Source organism: Heptranchias perlo, chromosome 3 (assembly GCF_035084215.1).
Source record: "Heptranchias perlo isolate sHepPer1 chromosome 3, sHepPer1.hap1, whole genome shotgun sequence".
NCBI classification, from domain to species: Eukaryota; Metazoa; Chordata; class Chondrichthyes; order Hexanchiformes; family Hexanchidae; genus Heptranchias; species Heptranchias perlo.
Window position 1 is genome coordinate 59,916,622 of NC_090327.1, and position 26,004 is coordinate 59,942,625.

Below are 26,004 nucleotides of genomic sequence, written 5' to 3' on the forward strand. Positions count from 1 at the left end.
ATTTAAACTCTAAGTTTCAGCAGTATAGAGCCATCACCTTAAGTCATCACCAGAGATTCAGCTGACCAGCTCTTTGGTGGAAGGGAATCATTAAAGTATTATGTACAAAGTAGTAATAAGTGATTTGCTTTGCCATGTAGCAATAAGGACTCTTGTTTCCACATCTTCATCAAAAACCTATTAAGGTCCTGCTGAAGAAAGTATCTGAAATGGGAAGACCAATTCCTTATTGGGCATTATCTAGGTGTCACTGACAATATGAATGACAATGTTGCTTTGAATTCTGTACATGCATAAAATCTTTGCTTCTGTATATACATTTTAAATGAAAATAGATTTTGGCCTATTCGGTCAAGTTCTGAGTATGATGTTCCCCATTCCAATTGATAAAGACTTGCATATATATAGCATCTTATTGTGTTATTACAGTTCAGGTTTTCTACCAGGACCTTTTCCCATGTAAATGATTAGATGACAATTTCCATAAGTAGATTGACTCTTCTATGAACTGAAACCTGCATCTTTATTCTCTTCCGTATTTAGGTGAGCATAACCCAGGTCTACCCAAATTGTGATAAATCACTCACAGGAAAGTACATAGGATATGCATGTCCTCCTGTCGCCTCAGATAGCAGAAAGATCACACCATTAGATCACCGCATGTAGGCTAAAACTACTGTCCAGATTTAAAGTAGTACAGAAGGAAAAAATAACAGGCAGATACTATGTAGTACCATAAGCAAACTTATGTTACATACAAATCAGGTTGTCTATTTTTAAACTGAGTCCATTGTCCTTGCAGCTTCTTTCAGCAAATTCTTAGAAAGACAGTCTCTGCTAGTCAAATTTGCATAAAGTGGCCCTGTAGAGAATCCCATAGATCAAACAGTGAGTTGTATTGTGAGTAGCCAGACATGAATATGAAACAACAACACAAATACATTTCAGACAGACATTTGCATAGAATAGATTTATGAAAACTAATCACAATTCAACCAGTCATCTGTATGGGTCATCCACAGGCTAATTTTTCCATTGAATAAAGGAAATTTCATACAACGATCCCAAGACACAACTGGCTGATTCCATTTTTAAGACAGATTTACCCTACTTGAAATCATATAAAAACAAGAAATCCCTATTTCCATCAAGTACATCTCTTGGAAACATTTCAAAGTTCTTCACGTACAATGAATTACTTTGAAGTTCAGTGGCAGGTGGTGGGACATTGATAGTCAGGGTGTTCCACGTGATTGATGTTTAATGACATCTTGATAACTATGATGTAATCACTGAAAATTAATTAAATGATAATTTGGAGTTAATTGTCAGAAAATGATTCATGGGACGGCCTGCAACTTTTATTCTTTGCTGAATTACCTTTACAGCTGTTAGTAAATTTTTTATAGCCTTTCTGTGATCATTGGCAAGGCTAAATCAGTTGACCTTCCAAATATTACAGTGACTTCTATTTTTGGAATCTCAGAAGCTTTGAACTTCCTTTTCAAAGGAGATTTAGTATATGTAACTTAGAAATAACAAGGCATTTACCCATTTAAATCAAATGGATTCATGTCTCCTTTGATCCTGAAGCATTCTTGCTAGTAGAGTTTTTGCATGTGTTCAAAAGTAGATCTACTTCAATGATGGGACCGATTTTTGTCCGAGTGCCTGCTGGGCCTTACACCTGTACATCGGCACAGGAAACTTCTGGCTGGCCTGGAGGGAGGGGGTCACTGCAGGTAAGCTTGTTAGGCCTGGGGGAAGCATTCCTGCTCCTCTGGGCCCACAAACAGTGTGATAAAAGCACTTAGCTGCTGTTTCGGGCCTTCTCGCTTCCTTTCATGTGGTGTGAAGCAGAAGGCCTGGGAATCCCGGCCCCCAGGAATTAAAAATAAAAAAGCTGATGAAAAAATGGAGGCCCGCAGCCTTCTTGAAAGCTTTCACTGTGCCTCTTAAGAGCGGGTTGGTTGCCCGCCCTTCGCTCCGCCTCCGTTAAAACCGGAAATGGGTGGGTTGGAGGCGAGTTGGGGTTGGGTTTTAGATTTTTACAATTTTTACCTTCCCACCCACCCCCAATCCACCCCATTCGTGGGGTTAAAATTTAGGCTCTCTTTCGTTCAACTGCGCCTGAGTCTCTGACTCAAAAAGGAACCAAATAACTTCAGGCGTAAAGTACGTAATTTCAGTCTCTTTGAGGCCTGCATGTTTTAGTTACTTCTTGTACAGCGTTCATTCTGAGTTGTTTATGAGAAACAATAAGGAGAGGGGTTAGGAAAATTTATTTACACAGTTGTTGGAGCATGGAAGGAAGGTTTTGCATAGGGAGTAGTTGAGGCAGAGAAACATTGCATCTTTTATGGGAAAAGAGGATAAACATTTGAAAAAAGAGGAAGTGACGGGGTTATGGGGACAGTGCAGGACAGTAGAATTAATGTTGCATTGCATTAGCAAGGTGCTGCGGCAGACACAATGGGCTAAATGGTCTCCTATGCTGTAAACTTTTATGGTTCTAATTTCAGTATTGAGACCCTTTTTTGAAAAGTCTATAATGTAGTCTGATTCAGCTCAGGCTCACAACCTGAAGTTGCAGAAAAACAGTCAGGTTGCAGCCCCAAAGATAGCTTCCTAAATTATCTTGGAATCATAGGTTTTTTGCAACGACACACTGCACCAGAATCAGTTTCAGGATCCAAATCAGAAGTTGCACTGCCTCCATATTTTTTTTTAAACTGTCAATCAGTGATGATCAATTAATAATCATTTATCATAAAAAAAACACAAAATTTACCAGAAAAAAAAGGTTTTACTGTATTAAGGTAAGTTTCAGATTGTGGAAAACATCTTTCTTTTTTTCATAACTGTTACAAAGCGAGGTAAGTGACATTAAGATCTAAATCTGTTTGCAGAAACGGATTAGCTTATATGCTTCTAATTTTTAATCGACTGCTTCCTGATAACAGTTGTTTAAAATTTAATTATGTGATTGATTTTTCAGAGAAGGCCATGGCAAAATCTCAGTTTTTGCTGTGAAAGTGGCATTAGCAACGATATGTGGAGGGAAGATACTGGATAAACTGAGATGTAAGTATTTCGTACATACTAACCATTTCAGTGTTCCAGTCATTGTTCTGCACTTTATCTTTTTGCCCTTTCATAACCACTTATCTCCACTTTGGGACAGTAAGAAAGAAAGACTTGCATTTATATAGCGTCTTTCATGACCTCAGGATGACGTAAAGTGCTTTACAGCCGATGAAGTACTTTTGAAGTGTAGACAATGTTGTAATGTAGGGAAACATACAAAAGTAACACAGACAACTTCAGTAAAAGCCTATGATCATCTTACGTTGGCAACTCATTTCTGTAAATGTGCTGTCTGTATGTCATTTAATATCTAAGGTGAATGTTCAACAGTATTTCAGATAATCACTGCTTGCTGCCATTCCTCCCTGTGTTTAACAGTGGTTGAATGTTCAATACAAAGATAGATTTGGAGAAAGATGCAGAATTTGAAATCAATAGTTTAATGGAGAAGGAGAAACTGTCTGTAAATTGAACAGAAATTATGCCAGGGAGTAAGAGCTGATTGCATAAAAGAGTGGGGCATATTTTCATTTTCATCGCATGGGCAGTAATCTGGTGGAGAGGATTGCCCACCCATTACAGAACCTGCCCGATTTTCATTCCATTCATTGCAGTGGAATGAAAATCAGGTGGTCCGCTTCACCAGATTACGGCCCATGCAGTGAAGGTGAACATTAACCCCAATGTTTTTGGGCAATACAAATATAGGGAAGACTGAGACAGAATATGGAAATCTGAGACCAACATTTTAATTAACTCCATAATGTTTAGAAACAGGAATATCCATTGTATACTATCTATCCCCTTTTCCTCTATCCCCTTTTTCTCTATCCACCTAGCCAATCTAATCTTGAATGTTGACATAGTTCCTGCCTCAGCCACTAACCCTGGAAGTGAATTCACAATCTCAACTCTGTGTGAAGAGGTTTCTCCTGCTCTCTGTTCTAAATCTTTTACATTTAATCTTGTATCTATTGTCCCTCATTCTTGACCCCTCAACTGCTGGAAATAGTCTGCTTCTATCTACCCTGTCCCATACTGCATAATTTTATCATAATCCTTGTAATCTGCGTCGTTCTAACAAAGAAAAGTCCTAATTTTTCACATCTTTTGGCATATTTCTATTCCCTCAAACCAGGTAGCATCCTAGTAAATCTATGTTGTGCTCCCTTTAAAGCCTCAATATCCTTCCTATAATGTGGAGCCCAATACTACATACCTCCTATTTTACTATCATCTTCAAGTTTTGACACCAGTATGGCCTATACCCAAATCACTAATATACACAGTGAACAGAAGTGGCCCCAGAACTGACTGCTGTGGGACACTGCTACCCATTTCCAATCAATCCCGAAACCTGCCCTTTGCTCCTACTCTCTGTTTTCTCCCTTCTAACCATTTTTTAATCCAGTTTGTTATCCTCCCCCTTATTCCATACCATATCTCGTGTGGTACCTTGTCAAAGACTTTCCTCAAGTCCATTTACACTGCATCCACTGCATTTCCCTCATCTACTATGTCTGTTACCTCCTTAAAGAATTCTGAGGCTTGTGTAAATTTTTCCCCTTCAAGTATTTATCCAATTCCCTTTTGAAAGTTACTGTTGAATCTTTTTCCACCACCCTTTGAGGCAGTGCATTCAAGATCATTACAACTCACCGCGTTAAAAAAATGTTTCCTCGTGTTACCTCTGGCTTTTTTGCTGATCACCTTAAATCTGTGTCCTCTGGTTACCGACCCGTCTGCCACTGGAAACAGTTTCTCCTTATTTACTCTGTCAAACCATTCATGATTTTGAACACCTCTATTAAATCTCCCCTTACCCTTCTCTGTTCTAAGGAGAACAACCCCAGCTTCTCCAGTCTCTCCACATAATTGAAGTCCCTCATCCCTGGTAACATTTTAGTAAATCTCTTCTGCACCCTCTCTAAGGCCTTGACATAGAGTCATAGAGTTATACAGCACGGATAGAGGCCCTTCGGCCCATCGTGTCCGCGCCGGCCATCAGCCCTGTCTACTCTAATCCCATATTCCAGCATTTGGTCCGTAGCCTTGTATGCTATGGCATTTCAAGTGCTCATCCAAATGCTTCTTGAATGTTGTGAGGGTTCCTGCCTCCACAACCCTTTCAGGCAGTGAGTTCCAGACTCCAACCACCTAAAGTGTGGTGCTCTGAATTGAATACAATACTGCAGCTGTGGCCTTACTGGTATTTTATAAAGGTCTGGAATAACTTCCTTGTTTTTGTATCCTATGCCTCTACTAATAAAGCCCAGGATCCAGTTTGCTTTTTTAACAGCCTTCTCAATTTGTCCTGCCACCTTCAAAGATTTGTGTACATACACCCCCCAGGTCTCTCTGTTCCTGCACCCCCTTTAAAATTGTACCATTTAATTTATATTGCCTCTACTCATTCATCCTACCAAAATGTATCACTTCACACTTCTCTGCATTAAATTTCATCTGCCATGTGTCTGCCCATTTCACCAGTCTGTCTATGTCCTGCTGAAGTCTGGTTCTATCTCCACATTGTTTACTACATTTCCGAGTTTTGTGTCATCTGTAAACTTTGATACGCAAGTCCAGGTCATGAATATATATCAAAAAGGGCAGTGGTCCTAATACTGACCCCTGGGGAACACCACTGTATACTCCAGTCTGAAAAGCAAACATTCACCAGTACTCTCTGCTTTTTGTCCCTTTGCCAATTTTGTATCCATGCTGCCACTGTCCCTTTAATCCAATGTGCTTTAATTTTGTTAACATGTCTATTATGTGGTACTTTATCAAATGGCTTTTGAAAGTCCATATACACATCAACTGCACGACCCTCACCAACTCTCTCCGTTACTTCATCGAAGAACTCAATCAAGTTAGTCAAACACGATTTTCCTTTAATAAATCCCTGCTTTCTTTTTAGACTATCAATTGTGAAATATCAAAGTGCTTAAAATTAACCACAATGTATCATTTTGTGTAAAAGTTCTAAACTTTCAGTGGGACCATGCTTCCAGGCCCCCTGGAACTTCACTAATTTTGTGCCTTCAACATTTAAGCGTGGATTTTTAACTCCCGGGCAAAAGCCAGATGGAGCCACTCAGCCTCATGCCTGGGTATTTTTGTGGGAGGCCCTGTCAATTTTAACGGGCATGCTTCATTAACATCCCACTGGCCAGCTGTCCACCTTACTGGGCATATAATGGCAGCTGGCCAGCTGTCGGCAGATGAAGATCGGGTGGCCTGGAGGCTGCCCACCAGCACTCATAAAGTTGTGTGAGGTGGTTGGGAATTAGTAGGGTCAGCTGGTGGCAAGGGAGGGAGCCCAGGTCAGCAGAAGCCCAGACTTTACCTGAGGGGCTCGTAGAATCACTCCTGCTCCTCGTTGCCCCACAGAGAAAAGTTTTTACTTATCTTTTAGGGCCTGTGCTGGGTGTCCAGCAGATTTCACTGGTCAGAATGACCACCGTGGTCGCTCCAGCCAGTAGGCCACTAAAATTGCCTTGGGTCTTTTCCCTGATTAGCATATATTAATGAAGCGTTTGCCTGTCAGGTGGTCTGAGCCGCCTGGCATTAAAATCGCCCCATGTAAATCCTTGCAGTGATTGTTGCAAAGGTGTATTTTTCAAGCACTCCAACCACATTATGGGAAACGAGCCTTATTTGGATTGCAGTTGGAGGTCATTATGGGTGCTGAGAGCATTGAGCAATGATTAGGCCTAGTGCCTCTATTACCCAAAGTGGAATAACTGGGTGATACTGATTATATTATTGGACCCTCAGAGTTAATGGTTGATCCTCAGCCTTTGATGCATCAGAAAGGATGTGCTGCAGAGGGCTGTTGAAGATATCCGTGGGGAACAATGCCTTTCTGTTAAATTTTTCATTTCAGTCTGGCACTTGACTTGCTTTGTAAACAAGTGGTGGCTGAGCTTTTGTTATGGTATCAACTAACCAATAGCAGAGCTCTATAGGTGCTCGCTTACTGAATGAATTGTAGCTCCCAAAAGGGCAATTCAAATGAAGGCAATAAAGAACTCTATATTGTTTTTCACAGACATGCTGCCTAATGAGGCATGGTGATGGAGGCAGCAAAACACATCTGTCACTAAATGTCAGTCTACTGCCTTTGGAACATTTTAATAACACCAGTTTTATAATAATGGGTCTGTTTTCCATAATTGCAAGGTCTACCATGTGCCAGGCGGTATCCCACTGGTGCCATCGTTCTTCATTTAAATTTTGTGGAGTAAAAAGAGGGGTGTGGTTGAACCCATTGAACCTTTTAATAAAGCACACTAACAGTGAACATGGAAATAAATGAAAAAAAACGTTCACATCTTCAAAAAATGAATCAGAATGATCCCTTCATGATACAAACCCACTATTCACAATTCCCAAAATGAATTTGCCTAATCAGTATTATCTCATCAAGCAGCTGATGAATGGTATGTCATCCATTTCTTTCATTTTTCTTTATTAAACAAATGTTCTGAAACTACAAAAAAATTAACATTATTAATATATGAAAATAATGCCACAATCCCAGTATGTTGCTACAACACAACTTGCATTTATATAGTACTGCCACGTTTTGGGTTTTTACACTTTTTTTTCTCACACTCAGCATCACCAGCCACTCCCATAGGTGAACTTACATCCCCTACAATCCAGAGCATATCGTAACCTTCCCAATATCTAGGTAAACAACACACCGGCTACTGGAATGTATCACATGCGCCATTTGATTTTCCTTCAAAATGCAAACTGAATATATGCTCTGACCTGACTGTGACTCGGGCTCTGAATCAACCTGTGGGTTTATTTAAATAAATGAACAGTACATGGTATAATTACCTTTCTTGATGCATAAAATAGTAATATGCCACTCACCTTCTCTCTACAGATATTTTACAACACAAGCTCATTTTTTACACTGAAACATGCTGGTTATCCTGCTGGGCCAGCTTAAACATAGAGCTCACTGCTACTAGCTGACAGACTGAAACTGACTCCTGAACTAAACATATATAATTTTAACTTTTGCCGTTAGTGTAAAATGGGTGATATCGGATCGGCCGCCTGTTTTACATCTCTCCCAATTTTCCTTTCCGTTGAAGTCAGTGGAAATTAAAAGATGATATAGAGATGTATAACAGGAGGCTGATCTGATGTCACTCATTTTGAAAGTTAAAATTACCCTCATGAATCCCACTATAATCCCATAATTATGGAGCCAATGTAGATCAGCGAGGACAGGCGTGATGGGTGTGCAGGCCTTGATGCTTATTTTTTCCCCAGGATAGAGGGTGAGAGTAGTGGGATTGGGGGAAGACAGGGTAAGTGGGTGGTAAGATGAGGAAGTGGTCAGAGATAGCCTTATTGGTGATTTAGAACTTGGAGAGGCTGCTTGAGATGATGGTGTGGATGGGAGAGTTTATGTGAAGGGTGAGATTGAGTGAGGACAGAGAGTAGAGAAACTGAAGGACAGGGAACAAAATAAGTTTAGGCACCAGTTGAATCATCAAGAATGAGAAGTCACTCCCTGTAGAGGTGAAGGGAGGAGATCTTGGTAGGTTTGCGGAGGGCAGTAGAAAACAATGATTTTATATGTTAGCTGGTAATAACTCTTTCATATGCTCCCTCTCACTGTTCGCTCTCTAATTCTTGTTTCTTTCGCACGAATCTCACTCATTGCTGAAAGAAAGACTTGCATTTGCATAGCACGTCATTACATCTCAAAAATGTCTCAAAGTGCTTTACACATAAATGAATTTGAAATGCAGTGACTGTTATGTAGGCAAACACAACACCCATTTTTGCACCTAGCAAGATCCTACAGAGAGCAATGAAATAAATAACCATTTGATAAGATCCCACATAAGAGCTCATGGCAAAGATAATGGCACATAGAATTAAGGGGAATGTGACCTCATGGATAGAAGAAGGCCATTCGGCCTAATGTGACTGTGCCAGCTCTTTATTCTAACAATCGAGAAAGAAATATTATTGGAGGGGTAAAAGGAAGTTTCTCAGGCTGGAAAGATGTGGTGAATAGTAGTCCACAGGGGCTTGTGATGGGGCCATTGTTATTTATTATAAACATAACTGATCTGGACTTAGGAATTGAGAGAAAAATATTGAAATTGTAACTGCAGGAAGACTCAGATAGACCAACAGGTGACAGATGCAGTTCAAAGTAGAAAAATGTGAAGTAATGCTTTTTGAAATTAAGCATTAAGCTGGTACACAGCTTATTAAAGATGGCAGTGCAAGTAGATAAGGCTGTAAAAAAGGCAAATGGAATCCTTGGCTTTGTATCTAAAGGGATAGAATACAAAAGCACGCAGGTATGTTAAACTTGTTCAAGACTTTAGTTCGGCCACAATTGGAGTATGGTGTGTAATTTTGGGCACCCCATTATATAACAAATGTTCAAGCAGTGGAAAAGGTGCAGCATAAATTTGCTAGAATATTATCAGCGATGAAAGGTTGTAGTTCTAAAGAGAGACTTGAGAAGTTAGGTTTTCTTTCACTAGAGCTGAGAAGGTAAAGGGGGTGAGCTGATAGAGGTCTTCAAAGAGAGAAGAACTTGCATTTACATATCACCTTTCCCAACCTCTGGATGTCTCACAGCTAATTAAGTACTTTTGAAGTTTTAGTCACTGTTGCAATGTAGGAAAACATAGCAGCCAAATTACATAGAGCAAGGTCGCACAAACAGCAGTGAGTTAAATAACCAGATTATCCGTTTTAGTGATAATGGATGAGGGATAAATATTGGCCAGGATACCAGGAGAACTTCCCTGCTCTTCATTGAATGGTACCGTGGGATCTTTTATGTCCACTTGTGAGAGCAGACTAGGTTTAACATCTCATCTGAAAAACGACACCTCTAACAATGCAGCACTTCATCAGTACTGCACTGAAGTGTTAGCCTGGAATATGTGCCGAAGTCACTGGAGTGGGATTTGAACCAACAACTGCTCCCCTCTATTCTGATTCCTGCCCCTCCCTAGTCACTGTCTGGGGCTGAACCAAACTATTTGCAATTGCAGCATGATGTTCAAGCTTGAACTGAGTTTCAGACCCCACATCCAGTCCATCACAAAGACAGTTTACTTTCACCTTTTATAACCTTGCCCTTCTCTGCCCCTACCTCATCCCATCTGCCAGTGAAACCCTCATACACTGCTTTGTCACCTCTAGATTCAATTAGTCCAATGCTCTCCTGACCAGCCTTCCATTCTCCACCTTCCAAAATGTCTAAAATATCCTGCCTCTCACCTAGTCCCTCACTCGGCACCCCTGTGCTCGCTGACATTTCTGGCCCTCCAAGCCTCAAATTTAAAATTATCGTCCTTCTCCAACTCCCCCCATGGCCTCACACCCCACCTCTTCCATCTCCTACCTCCTCCACCCTCTGAACATTTCCTGTCTCCAGCCTCTTGTGAATCTCTTCTGTAAACTCCTCTGCTTCTCCACCTCCATCTCTTCCTTTAAGACCTTCCTTAAAAGCCATCTCTTGCTCCTTCTAATCTCTCCTTCGGCTTGATGCGCATGTTCTTCATGTCTCTGTGAAGCATCTTTTGACGTTAAAGGCACGATATAACTGCAAGTTGTTGTCTGGGTTCAAACGTAAGAAGAATTTCTTAAATTATTTTTTGTGTTGTTCTGGGTTTATGTACCAGCAACACATTTTGGTTTCTAAGTTACTTCCACAATAAATTTAAGATAAATATATAAACAATGTTTACAAAAAATGCCCCTACAGAATGTTGATAGATATGATTGTGGAAATCATTCAGAAAGTTGGCAAAAGTATGAAAAAAATACAGAAATATCACTTTAAATTGAAAGAGCCAGCATTTTGAAAGATGTTGCATTATTGCCAATGTTTTCTAGTATTAAAGGAATCTGATCTTTTGGGTGTTTGCATGTTATTTATAAATGTGAATTGTGTGCTAGCACTAAGCATTTGGTTATTTTGGCATGAAAGACGTTTGTTACCATGCCTATAAGCCAAGCCTGTAATCTATCTTTGACGCACACATATGTATATAACACAGAGAACTTTCCCACAATATTCATTATTGATATTAATCCAAATTCTGTTGACAGGAACTTGTAGTTAAAATCTAATAACTCTTTATCCCTGATTTTAACTTGGGGCGGGAGTCGTGCGGGCAAGGGTTGAGGCGGTGAGCAGCATGAGGACCAGGAGATTTTAACACCTGGGCCTCATCTGCATAGGCCCCATCGGTTTCCCGCCCAAAACCAGAGGGAAGCGGCAGCTAGCTGGTGGGCGGGAGCGGCATGTCAGGTGGCAAGAGACCGCCGCTGGGACTGAAGGAGCATTCCCAGCACTCATGTGAGTGATTGGGAGGGGGTTCAGGAGGAAGAGCAGATGAATAGTTTTTTTCAAAAAAAAAGGAAAACCACTTCGCTTTTTGGACCTCTTTTGGCTCTGGCACCTCTTCCCACCGCGTTAGCCTGGCGGGGAAGCCACAACGGCTTTCTTGTGCAGGTCTCTGGTTAAAATTGCAGTCAAGCCCCGATAATGTCATCGGAGCCCGAACTGCATATTTTCAGAAGGACCTGTGCAAGTCCCTCTCGCTTGCTCAGAAGAGCAGGTTAAAATCGGAACCCATAGGAAAACATTGGGAACTCTGCAGGTAAGTGCCATGGTTGATTTTAAACTACCCGCTTGCCTGGTGGACAGAGTTAAAATCGGCCCTTTTATGTCCGTTTAATCATTGCAGTTGGTCTATTTGCATAAATTTCTAATGACTGATCCATTCCTTTTATCTATCTCTATAATTGATCAGCTGCCATTATAATAAAGACGGAGGGGGCAATTAAATGGAGAGCGGGATCGGTGCGGCAGCGGTCCGAGGCACCCGGGAAGCAGTCTGGCCCTTTGCTGCTGATGGTCAGGGAGATTTTAACTCCTGGGCCTCATCTGCATGATTGCTGTCAGTCTCCCGGCAGAACCCAGCTGGAAGCATGACCCGGTCGGTGCACAGAACCAGGATTTTGGGTGGTCGGAGGCTGCCCCTGAGACCTGAAAGAACTGTCTTCAGTAGAAAGTACAGTCGGGCAGGTGTATAATGGACGGCTAATCTGATACTGTCAGATTTCTGCCCCCTCCAAAATTGAAGGTTACTCCTGTAAAGATATGTGATAAAAATGGGAAGTATGATAACATTTGTAATAATCCAGAATGGAGTACAGTTGAAACACTAAAGTAAGATTGTCTTGTAATACTCAACGACAAACCATTGAATATAGAATTTGTCACACTGGTGGATAGGACCTACAAATTCATTTGTGTCTGTGGCATTATGAGTTATTTTAAGGTTTATGTATTCAACAGCAATAGAAAACTGTAGCTATTTTTAATATTCAGACCTCTAACATTATCATTCCCAATTTCCAGTTTCCTTTTCTTTCCACCATTTTTCTCCTGATGATGTTGTCTTTTGCTGGAGTGCTGTTCCAGGGGTACCTTCAGCCCTTACACAACTTGCTCAAGTGGCCATGTTTCGTGTGTAATCCTAGATATTGAGTGTTAGCAGACTTTTAACATAGTGGACCGTCACAACGAAGGCTGATCCTGACGAAAGGTCTTCGACCTGAAACGCTAACTCTGTTTCTTTCTCCATAGATGCTGCCTGACTTGCTGAATTTCTTTAGCATTTTCTGTTTTTATTCCTGACCTCACCCTGATGTCCACACATGCACACTTTCCAGCAGGGGTCACTGGATAGCAATCAGGAGGTGGCACCCTGGCTGATTGTTCCCCCTCGTAGGTCAGGGATGTTGAAGCCAATAACAGCACCCAATTTCTGCCCCAGCTGAGATCAGCTACCTCAGCACAGACGACATAACTGATCTACAGAACTTAGTACCTCAACAGGCAGTAACTTTATCAACTATGCTATATCAAATCTTTTTTGGAACTTCTCATTATATTTGTTATTTACCTTTTTATATAGAGGGAATCAAACAATAACATTTTCTTCCTGACTGCCATGAATTCTGCTTTACAAGAGTTGATTTGATCCATGGTATTCTGATCTAACATTTCTGGTTCACAGAACTGAAGATGCTCCATGGAACATAACGCTAATCCAGCAGTCCTGAAAAGTCATTAGAGACTGATTGTCTTTGCATTGGCCGTGTTATTTTCTTTATTTGATCAGCAATCAGAATACTTTTTAAAAATGCGAATGTCCTGATTCATGAATTGCGATTTTTGTGTCCCTGCCATGCCGTTTGCACTTCAAAACAGGTCGGTAGCAGGACCAAAATAGTGCGACTGGTTGCAACACTGATTTGCCACTTGATGCCCTGCCGTTCCGATTTTCGGACGGATCTTGATCTGGGCGACTGGAGCTCTCACTGGAAACAGGTGGGAGCCTCATGAATATCTGTTAAACAGGGTCAGATGACAGTTACAATCCCTGACACCATTTTCCTCTCTGTCTGCAGATTATCGACAGTTCCTGCCCAACCCACCAAATATGGGCGATAGAGGTTGGGTGGCGGCCATTTCGAGCGTCCATTAAAGGGATCCTCAACTGTGGTCAGGGAAAGCTAGATAAGGTTTGGCACACTTTTTTATGCCAATTGCTTGTGGGTTTTGAGGCTTATAGACTTCCACATTCTTGCTGCTGTCGGTGCTGCCAATTTTTTGCCTGCCCCACAAAATTGGTTTGTCCTTTCACTCCTGATGTTTCCACCCCTCCCCTTTAAGGTGCTACAGTAGGCCCTTCAAAGTAGTCTTCCCCACCTGATTTCCTGCTCGTACATTGACAATTTATCCATAAGGAACATGTTCCACACGACCAGCTCGCTGAATTAATGTAAATGAAGCTCAGCCACGGAAATGGCACGGGCCCCATGCTGACTCCTTCAGGCAATGTGTGTGATCTGCGCTCAAACTGAAGATTGCCCTAATGATGTTTCTTTTGAAGCAGGTGGCTGAAAGGCATAACCAATTTAGCAAAAGCTAGCCTTTCGTGTTATATTAGCAAAACTAGTAATGATGTACTTTTTTTTCCCCCTGTTGTCCTTCAGATATTTTCTCCCAAATATCAGACTCCAATGGAATAATGATATACGTGAAGTTTGACCAGTTTCTACGGGAGGTGCTGAAGTTACCGACAGCAGTGTTTGAAGGTCCCTCCTTTGGGTATACAGAACAAGCATCAAGGTCATGCTTTTCCCAACAGGTGAACAACCATCCAAACCTTTCAGTCTGTATGCTGAATTGATGGAAATGATATGTATATACTGGGGATGAATTTCCAGGGGGAATCTTCTCATCGTCCGCCGTAACTTTGACTGAAGAGCTGCGGAAACCCCGGGGGAAAAAAGCACAAAACAGTTTACTTTATTTTTCCTGGGTTTCCAAGGCTCTTCTGAGGTTATGGCTGATGAGGGTCAAACTCGCACCGAAAGTCACCCCCCCATTATGTTAAAATTTTTATTTTATCAGTGCTAAAACTGTCTGTAATCGGAAGTAGTTTTTATAAATTGCCATGAATTAAAATAAATTGAGGAATTCTGCAATGTTCTTCCACTTTTAAAGTATGCTTTCTGCAACCCCAAAGACCAATGATAAGGAAATCATAAATCCTCAAGTAACGATCAACCTTCTAAGGATATATTTTTTAAAAAGTACTTTTAAAAATTCTCTAGCATTAAAATATTAATTGTCCTCTATTTCTCTGGAGAAAGGATATATTGTTACCTGACTCCCAATTTAAATTAAATTAAGTTTCCTGTTCCAGTGAGAGGTCGACAGCCAAAATGTTAACTATCTTGTCCTTTACAGATGCTGATGGATTTCCTGTGTATTTCCAGAACTTTCTGTTTTTATTTTCTATATGCACATTAATCTACTTTTAGTTCAGTCAATGTTTAGAATAAATTGTTAGTAGTCTATATGACACTGATTGCATGGGTATCCAGTAAGATGAGACCTGCGAGAGATGCAAGACGAGCAAGACTACCATATTGCCCACACTGTGCTATAGTACTTAACATAGAGTGTAAATATTCTTGAGTAATGTGTTTACAAAGCTATCACTGTTCTAAAGGTGAGATCTGTCTAGTTCCTTTTCTTGGTGTTGTTGAGTGTCATAGAGTCATAGAGTTATACAGCACGGATAGAGGCCCTTCGGCCCATCGTGTCCGCGCCGGCCATCAGCCCTGTCTACTCTAATCCCATATTCCAGCATTTGGTCCGTAGCCTTGTATGCTATGGCATTTCAAGTGCTCATCCAAATGCTTCTTGAATGTTGTGAGGGTTCCTGCCTCCACAACCCTTTCAGGCAGTGAGTTCCAGACTCCAACCACCCTCTGGGTGAAAAAGTTCTTTCTCAAATCCCCTCTAAACCTCCCGCCTTTTACCTTGAATCTATGTCCCCTTGTTATAGTACCCTCAACGAAGGGAAAAAGCTCCTTAGTATCCATCCTATCTGTGCCCCTCATAATTTTGTACACCTCAATCATGTCCCCCCTCAGCCTCCTCTGCTCCAAGGAAAACAAACCCAATCTTCCCAGTCTCTCTTCATAGCTGAAGCGCTCCAGCCCTGGTAACATCCTGGTGAATCTCCTCTGCACCCTCTCCAAAGCGATCACATCCTTCCTGTAGTGTGGCGACCAGAACTGCACACAGTACTCCAGCTGTGGCCTAACCAGTGTTTTATACAGCTCCATCATAACCTCCTTGCTCTTATATTCTATGCCTCGGCTAATAAAGGCAAGTATCCCATATGCCTTCTTTACCACCTTATCTACCTGTTCCGCCGCCTTCAGGGATCTGTGAACTTGCACACCAAGATCCCTCTGACCCTCTGTCTTGCCTAGGGTCCTCCCATTCATTGTGTATTCCCTTGCCTTGTTAGTCCCTCCAAAGTGCATCACCTCGCACTTTTCCGGGTTAAATTCCATTTGCCACTGTTCCGCCCATCTGACCAACCCATCTATATCGTCCTGCAGACTGAGGCTATCCTCCTCGCTATTTACCACCCTACCAATTTTTGTATCATCAGCGAACTTACTGATCATACCTTTTACATTCATATCCAAGTCATTAATGTAGACCACAAACAGCAAGGGACCCAGCACCGATCCCTGTGGTACCCCACTGGCCACAGGCTTCCAGTCACAAAAACAACCTTCGACCATCACCCTCTGCCTTCTGCCACTAAGCCAGTTTTGTATCCAAAGTGCCAAGGCACCCTGGATTCCTTCTTGACCAGTCTCCTGTGCGGGACTTTATCGAAGGCCTTACTGAAATCCATGTATACCACATCCACTGCGTTACCCTCATCCACACGCCTAGTCACCCCCTCAAAAAATTCAATCAAATTAGTCAGACATGATCTTCCCTTGACAAAGCCATGTTGACTATCCCTGATTAATCCTTGCTTCTCCAAGTGGAGACTAATTTTGTCCTTCAGAATTTTTTCCAATAATTTTCCTACCATTGATGTTAGGCTCACTGGCCTGTAGTTCCCCGGTTTTTCCCTACTCCCCTTCTTGAATAATGGTATTACATTAGCGGTTCTCCAGTCCTCTGGCACATCCCCTGTGGCCAGAGAGGTTCTGAATATATTTGTCAGAGCCCCCGCAATCTCCTCCTTTGCCTCACACAGTAGCCTGGGATACATTTCGTCCGGGCCTGGGGATTTATCCATTTTTAGGCCTGCTAAAACCGCCAATACCTCCTCCCGCTCGATGTTAATATGTTCGAGTATATCACAGTCCCCCTGCCGTATTTCTATGTCTACATCGTCCTTCTCCATAGTGAAAACAGATGCAAAAAATTCATTTAGAACCCCTCCTACATCTTCCGGCTCCACACACAGATTGCCATTTTTGTCCCTAATGGGCCCTATTTTTTCCCTAGTCATCCTCTTACCCTTAATATACTTATAAAACATCTTAGGATTTTCCTTTATTTTGCTCGCCAGTGTTATTTCATGGCCCCTCCTTGATCTCCTAATTTCTTTTTTAAGTATCCCCCTGCACTTTTTGTACTCCTCAAGGGCTTACTCCGTCTTTAGCCTTTTGTATCTGCCAAAAGCCCTCCTTTTTTTCCTAATCCATTCTCGTATATCCCCTGACATCCAAGGTTCCCTGGAGTTCTTGGAACCACCCTTGACCTTTACGGGAACATGTTGCCATTGTATGGTCTCAATCTCCCTTCTGAAAGACTCCCATTGCTCCGATGCGGATTTTCCTACAAGCAGCTGATCCCAGTCCATTTTGGCCAGATCCTGCCTTATCCTATTAAAATCGGCCTTCCCCCAATTTAGAACCTTTATTTCCGGCCCCTCCCTGTCCTTTTCCATGACCACCTTAAATCTCACCGAATTATGGTCACTGTCACCAAAGTGCTCACCTACTAGCACTTCTTCCACTTGGCCGGCCACATTCCCTAGAATTAGGTCCAGTACCGCCCCCTCTCTTGTAGGACTTTCTACATGCTGGCTCAAAAAGCTCTCCTGGATGCACGTTAAGAATTTTGTACCCTCTAAGCCTTTTACACTCTGAGTATCCCAGTTAATATTGGGGAAGTTGAAATCCCCCACTATTATTACCCTATTATTTGCACAATTTTCTGAGATTTGCCTACATATCTGTTCCTCTATCTCCCCCTGACTGTTTGGGGGCCTATAGTACACTCCCATCAAAGTGCTTGCCCCCTTTTTGTTTTTAAGCTCCACCCATATGGCCTCATTTGAGGAACCTGCTAATATATCATCCCTCCTTATGGCAGTAATTGATTCTTTAATTAATATTGCGACCCCCCCCTCCTCTTATACCTCCCCCTCTGTCTCGCCTGAAGATTCTGTACCCCGGAATATTGAGCTGCCAGTCTTGCCCCTCCCTCAACCATGTCTCTGTGACAGCAACAATATCATACTCCCATGTGTTTATCAACACCTTCAGTTCATCCACCTTATTCGCAAGACTCCTTGCATTAAAATAGATGCCATCCAGCCTTGCCCTCACATATTTGCCCTGTCTTCCAAGCTGACTTGTTTTTTTCTCAATATTTGGCTGCACATCACCCCCTATTGTAGCTCCACTCTGTATCCCATCCCCCTGCCAAGTTAGTTTAAACCCCCCCCAACAGTGCTAGCAAACCTCCCCGCAAGGATATTTGTCCTGCTCTGGTTCAGATGCAACCCGTCCGACTTGTACAAGTCCCACCTTCCCCAGAAGCAGGCCCAGTGATCCAGGAAACTGAAACCCTCCCTCCTGCACCAACTCTTTAGCCACGCATTCATCTGTTCTATCCTCCTATTTCTATACTCACTAGCCCGTGGCACTGGGAGTAATCCAGAGATTACAACCTTTGAGGTCCTGCTCTTTAATCTGCTACCTAGCTCCCTAAATTCTTGATGCAGGACCTCATCTCCCTTCCTACCTATGTCGTTGGTCCCAATGTGGACCACGACCTCTGCCTGCTCACCCTCCCCCTTGAGAATGCCCTGTAGCCGCTCAGTGACATCCATGACCCTGGCACCAGGGAGGCAACAAACCATCCTGGAGTCACGTTTACGGCCACAGAAACGCCTGTCTGTTCCCCTTACGATATAATCCCCTACCACTATAGCTCTTCCACTCTTTTTCCTCCCAGCCTGTGCAGCAGAGCTACCCCTGGTGCCAGGAAGTTGGCTGCTGCTGCCTTCCCCTGATAAGTCATCCCCCTCAACAATATCCAAAGCGGTATATTTGTTTGAGAGGGGGACGGCCACAGGGGACCCCTGCACTGCCTGCCTGCTCCTCTTACTCTGCCTGGTGGTCACCCAATTACTTCCTGCCTGTACAACCTTAACCTGCGGTGTGACCATCTCACTAAACGTGCTATCCACGACGTTCTCAGCATCGCGAATGCTCCTTAATGAATCCATCCGCAGCTCCAGTGCCGCAATGCGGTTTGTCAGTAGCTGCAGCTGGATACATTTCCCGCACACATGGTCGTCAGGGACACCGGAAGGGTCCCTGATTTCCCACATAGAGCAGGAAGAGCATAACATGGGGCTGGGCTGTCCTGACATGACTTACCCTTTAACTAATTAATTCAAATTAAATGAATCCCACCAATTTCACTTCAATTAAAAGGTATACTCAAGGGCCCTTGCTGAACAGCAGTCCCCCACTGCACAACAGAGACCCGAGAATCCACAAACTCTAACCTTCGACAAATTCAGCAGGAAAATACTCACCAGCCAATCACTTACCTCTTGGTGACGTCCCACTTGGATTACTTTTTGCTTCTTATTTATCTTAGGTCCAGGAGTTAAGTCCCTGTGATGTCGCACAGTCGTTCTAACTAATGATCTAACTAGTGATCTAACTAATGGCCCTAAATATAAGTCTGCCTGTGCTTTGCCGGACTATTTAACACAAAAAAAAATGATTCAATGTTGGAAAAGCATATTACATCCTCATTTCAACATATGGGGGTGAAATTTCCTTTGGGAGCATAATCGGGAAATTACTCCCATCCGTACGCCCATGTTTATTTGCACCCAAATTTCCTGCCAATCTCATTAACATGTGCTCGTACATAAAAATGGGCTACAACAAGCTAAAATCAGCATAAACAATTGGGGTTCGAGCAAAGTGACGAACTCACACCATGTATTTGTTCTTTCTCCAAATTTGAGTCTTCAAGAGGAGTTGAGAGCTCAGAGGAACATAGGAACAGGAGTAGGCCATTCAGCCCCACGAGCCTGCTCTGCCATTTGATAAGATCGTGGCTAATCTGTGATCTAACTCCATTTACCTGCCTTTGGCCCATATCCCTTAATACCTTTGGTTGGCAAAAAGCTATCTATCTCAGATTTAAAATTAGCAATTGAGCTAGCATCAATTGCCGTTTGCAGAAGAGAGTTCCAAACTTCTACCACCCTTTCTGTGCAGAAGTGTTTTCTAATCTCACTCCTGAAAGGTCTGACTCTAATTTTTAGACTGCCCCCTACTCCTAGAATCCCCATCCAGCGGAAATAGTTTCTCTCTATGCACCCTATCTGTTCCCCTTTAATATCTTTTAAACTTTGAACAAATCACCCCTTAACCTTCTAAACTCTAGAGAATACAACCCTAATTTGTGTAATCTCTCCTCATAACTTAACCCTTGATGTCCAGGTATCATTCTAGTAAACCTACGTTGCACTCCCCCCAAGGCCAATATGTCCTTCCGAAGGTGCGGTGCCCAGAACTGCTCGCGGTACTCCAGATGCGGTCTAACCAGGGTTTTGTATAGCTGCAGCATAACTTCTGCCCCCTTGTACTCTAGTCCTCTAGATATAAAGGCCAGCATTCCATTAGCCTTCTTGATTATTTTCTGCATCTGTTCATGACACTTCAATGATCTATGTACCTGAACCCCTAGGTCCCTTTGGACATCCACTGTTTTTATCTTTTTACCATTTAGAAAGTACCCTGTTCTATCCTTTTTTGACCCAAAGTGGATGACCTTACATTTGTCGACATTGAATTCCATTTGCCACAGTTTTGCCCATTCACCTAATCTATCAATATCACTTTGTTATTTTATGTTTTCATCTACACTGCTTACAATGCCAATCTTCGTGTCATTGGCCAACTTAGATATGAGACTTTCTATGCTTTCATCTTAGTCGTTAATAAATATTGTGAATAATTGAGGCCCCAAGACAGATCCCTGCGGGACTCCACGAGTCACATCCTGCCAATGTGAGTACCTACCCATTATCCCTACTCTCTGTCGCCTTTCGCTCAGCCAACTTCCTAACCAAGTCCGTACTTTTCCCTCAAATCCATGGGCTTCTAACTTAGCTAATAGTCTCTTATGTGGGACCTTATCAAATGCCTTCTGGAAGTCCATATAAATAACATCCATTGACATTCCCCTGTCCACTACTTTAGTCACCTCTTCAAAAAATTCAATCAGGTTTGTCAGACCTACCTTTCACAAATCCATGCTGGCTCTCTCTGATTAACTGAAAATTCTCGAGGTGTTCAATCACCCTATCCTTAATTATTGACTCCAGCATTTTCCCCACAACAGATGTTAGGCTAACTGGTCGATAATTACCCGGTTTCCCTCTCCTTTCTTAAAAAGCGGAGTGACGTGCAATTTTCCAATCTGGAGGGACGGTTCCTGAATCTCGCGAACTTTGCAGATGCCCTAACTATAATCTTTCAATGTGCTCACCTACTTCTTTTAAAAACCCTGGGATGGAAACCATCTGGTCCTGGGGATTTGTCACTCTCTTTAGTGCTATTATTTTCTTCATTACTGTTGTTTTACTTATGTTAATTTTATTGAGTCCCTGTCCCCGATTCAATATTAGTTTTCTTGGGATTTCCGGCATGCTATCCTCGTTTTCTATTGTAAATACTGACGCAAAGTAATTATTCAACATGTCCGCCATTTCCCCATTGTCAATGACAATATTCCCACTTTCAGTTTTTAAGAGGCCAACACTGCTCCTGACCACCCTCTTTTTCCTAATATAACTATAAAAGTTCTTCGTATTGGTTTTGATATCCCTTGCAAGTTTCTTTTCATACTCTCTTTTTGTAGCTCTTACCATCTGTTTTGTAACCCTTTGTTGATATTTGTATCTTTCCCATTCGCCAGGATCTGTGCCATTTTTTGCCTTTTTGTATGCCCTTTCCTCATGTCTTATACTGTCCCTTACCTCTTTAGTTGTCCATGGCTGTTTTTTTTTTGGCAAGTAGAGTTCTTGCCCCTCGGGTATAAACCGGTTCTGTATCACGTTAAATGTTTCTTTAAACATTTCCCACTGATCATCAGTCGTTTTACCCATTAACAGATTTGCTCAGTTTACTGTGGACAGTCTCTGTCTCATCCCATTGAAGTCGGCCTTACCCAAGTCTAGAATCTTAGCAGCTGATTCACTTTTTTCCCTTTCAAACACTACCTTGAACTCAATCATGTTATGATCGCTATTGGATAGATATTCACGCACAGTTAAGCTGTTAACTGAATCCGGTTCATTACTCATTACTAAATTTAGTATGGCTTGCCCCCTTGCTGCCTCTAGGACATACTGCTGTAGAAAACTATCCCGGACACACACAAGAAATTCATTACCTTTCTGACAGTTGCTAGTCTGCTTTTCCCAATCTACGTGAAGATTAAAGTCCCCAATTAAGACCACTATGCCTTTGTTACACGCTTGTCTAATCTCTGCATTTGTACAATCTAGCACTTCAGAACTGCTGCTAGGGGTGCTATACACAACTCCCACTATAGTCTTAGATCCTTTCCTATTTCTTATTTCAACCCATAAAGTCTCTGTTGGCTGCTTACCCCGCGTTATATCCTCCTTTATCATTGAAGTGATTTTATCTCTAATCACCAAGGCATCTCCTTCCCCTCTTCCATTTTCCCGATCTCTCCTGTCGACCTTATAACCTGGTATATTTCGTTCCCAACCCTGACCATCCTGCAGCCATGTCTCAGTAATAGCTATCATGTCATACCCTCCAATTTGAATTTGTGCCTAAGGTTCATTTAATTTATTCCTTATACTCCATGTGTTTGTATATAGAACTCTTAGTTGGGCCACGCACCCTAGCCTGTCCTTCAGCTTTGATGCTTGGTCAATCACTTTACACCTTCTAGTTTTCACTTTATCTGTAGTGCCTAAAGTACACTTTCTTTCCGCTGCTCTACGCTTTTCCCTTTCACTTGTTCTTGAACTACTATTTGTATTGTAAATTTCCCCTGGGTCCTCCCCTCTCTTGCTGCTTTCAACTTGATTCTTTTCTGACTCCCCGCTCAGGTTTCCATCCCCCTGCCGCTCTTGTTTTAACCCTCCCCAACAGCAGTAGAAAACCCCATTGCGAGGATATTAGTCCCGGATCTGTTGAGGTGCAACCCGTCCAGCTTGTACAGGTCCCACCTTCCCCAGAATTGGTCCCAATTCCTCAGGAATCTAAAGCCCTCCCTCCTGCACCAATCCTCCAGCCACGCATTCATCTGGTGTATTCTCCTATTCCTGTTGTGGGGAAAATGCTGGAGTCGAGAATTAAGGATAGGGTGACTGAACACCTCGAGAATTTTCAGTTAATCAGAGAGAGCCAGCATGGATTTGTGAAAGATAGGTTTGTCAGGCACGACCTGATTGAATTTTTTGAATAGGTGACTAAAGTAGTGGACAGGGGAATGTCAATGGATGTTATTTATATGGACTTCCAGAAGGCATTTGATAAGGTCCCACATAAGAGACTGTTAGCTATGATAGAAGCCCATGGAATCGAGGGAAAAGTACAGACTTGGTTAGGAAGTTGGCTGAGCGAAAGGCGACAGAGTAGGGATAATGGGTAGGTACTCACATTGGCAGGATGTGACTCGTGGAGTCCCGCAGGGATCTGTCTTGGGGCCTCAATTATTCACAATATTTATTAACGACTTAGATGAAAGCATAGAAAGTCTCATATCTAAGTTTGCCGATGACACGAAGATTGGTGGCATTGTAAGCAGTGTAGATGAAAACATAAAATTACAAAGGGATATTGATAGATTAGGTGAATGGGCAAAACTGTGGCAAATGGAATTCAATGTAGACAAATGTGAGGTCATCCACTTTGGATCAAAAAAGGATAGAACAGGGTACTTTCTAAATGGTAAAAAGGTAACAATAGTGGATGTCCAAAGGAACCTAGGGGTCCGGGTACATAGATCATTGAAGTGTCATGAACAGGTGCAGAAAATAATCAATAAGGCTAATGGAATGCTGGCCTTTATATCTAGAGGACTAGAGTACAAGGGGGCAGAAGTTGTGCTGCAGCTATACAAAACCCTGGTTAGACCGCACCTGGAGTACTGTGAGCAGTTCTGGGCACCGCACCTTCGGAAGGACATATTGGCCTTGGGGGGGAGTGCAGCGTAGGTTTACTGGAATGATATCCGGACTTCAAGGGTTAAGTTTCGAGGAGAGATTACACAAATTGGGGTTGTATTCTCTGGAGTTTCGACGGTTAAGGAGTGATCTGATCGAAGTTTATAAGATATTAAGGGGAACGGATAGGGTGGATAGAGAGAAACTTTTTCCGCTGGTTGGGGATTGTAGGAGTAGGGGGCACAGTCTAAAAATTAGAGCCAGACCTTTCAGGAGCGAGATTAGAAAACATTTCTACACAGAAAGGGTGGTAGAAGTTTGGAACTCTCTTCCGCAAACGGCAATTGATACTAGCTCAATTGCTAAATTTAAATTTGAGATAGATAGCTTTTTGGCAATTAAAGGGATATGGGCCAAAGGTGGGTATATGGAGTTAGATCACAGATCAGCCATGATCTTATCAAAGTGCGGAGCAGGCACGAGGGGCTGAATGGCCTACTCCTGTTCCTATGTTCCTGTACTCACTAGCACGTGGCACTGGGAATAATCCTGAGATTACTACCCTTGAGGTCCTGCTTTTTAACTTATTTCCTAATTCCTTATATTCTGCCTGCAGGTCCTCATCCCTCTTTTTACCTATGTCGTTGGTACCGATATGTACCACGACCTCTGGCTGTACACCCTCCCCCTTCAGAATGTCCTGCAGCCGCTCAATGACATCCATGACCCTGGCACCAGGGAGGCAACATACCATCCTGGAATCACATTTGCAGCCGCAGAAACGCCTGTCTGCTCCCCTAACTATAGAATCCCCTATCACAATTGCTCTCTCGACCTTTCTCCTTCTCTTCTCTGCCCCCCCCCCCCACCCACCCTGTACTGCTGAGCTACCCATGGTGCTCTGGTCTTGGCTCTGGCTGCACTCCCTAAAGGAACCCTCTTCCCCCACCAGTACCCAGAACCAGGCTCCTGGTCCTTCAGCTCCAAGCACCTGTTTATTCCCAGCCCTTATCCTTTTCCTTTTCCTCTTACCACCCTGAACTCCCATTCCCTCTCCCTTTTACTGTTTTGCATACCAAGTGCCTGTGCCTTCTCCACCCTAGCCCTTTTCCTCTCCATCCCACTGGCGCCCAACCCTAGCCAATCCCTCCCGAGCCAGCACACTGGTCTAGGATCTTGGAATAATAAAAAGAATCTCTTTAGTATCAACCCCATCATATTCCCTTCCCCGGAGAGTGCATAGTTACAACAACAATTTCCATTTATATAGCACCTTTTTAAAGTCAAAAACTCCCCAAGAATCTGGTATGGGGGAGAGAATGGGAAGGGTGACCGAAAACATAATCAAAAAGATGAGTTTTGAGAAGGTTTCTGAAGGTGGAAAGAGTAGTCGAGAGATAGAGGTGTTTAGGGAGAGAGATCCAGGGGTGAGGCCGAGTTGGCTGAAGGTTCAACCACTCATGGGGTGAAGGAGGGTGGATGAACAGAAAGCCAGAGTCAGAAGACCAATAGATGCATGACGCAGATCCATGGATGAGCAGAAATTTCCTCCAACTAAGTATTGGGAAGACCAAAGCCATTGTTTTCGGTCCCCGCTACAAACTCCTTTCCCTCGCCACTGACTCCATCCCTCTCCCTGGATACTGTCTGAAGCTGAGCCAGACCATTTGCAACCTTGGATGAGCTTTCCGACTACATATCTGCTCCATCACCAAGAACGCCTACTTCCACCTCCGTAACATCACGGACTACGCCTCTGCCTCAGCTTATCCGCAGCTGAAATCCTCATCCATGCCTTTGTTACCTCCTGACTTGTCTATTCCATTGCTCTCCTGGCCAGCCTCCCATCTTCCACTCTCCGTAAACTTGAGCTCATCCAAAACTCTGCTGCCCGTATCCTAACTCGCACCAAGTCCTGTACTCCCATCACCCCTGTGCTCGTTGACCTACATTGGCTCCCAGTCCGGCAACTCCTCGATTAAAATTCTCATCCTTGTTTTCAAATCCCTCCGTGGCCTTGCCCCTCCCTTCC

General features: G+C 42.8%; 1 protein-coding gene across 12 annotated transcripts in view; it reads left to right on the forward strand.

Moving 5' to 3' along the window:
* dtna (dystrobrevin, alpha) overlaps positions 1–26,004 on the forward strand; it is a 199,490-nt gene that overhangs the window by 65,627 nt on the left and 107,859 nt on the right. For all 12 annotated transcript variants that reach the window (XM_067979894.1, XM_067979851.1, XM_067979859.1 and 9 more), the window contains exons 5-6: positions 2,999–3,084; positions 14,167–14,321. In XM_067979894.1, the coding sequence (XP_067835995.1) occupies positions 2,999–3,084; positions 14,167–14,321 (241 nt within the window). The remainder of the gene's footprint in view (positions 1–2,998; positions 3,085–14,166; positions 14,322–26,004) is intronic.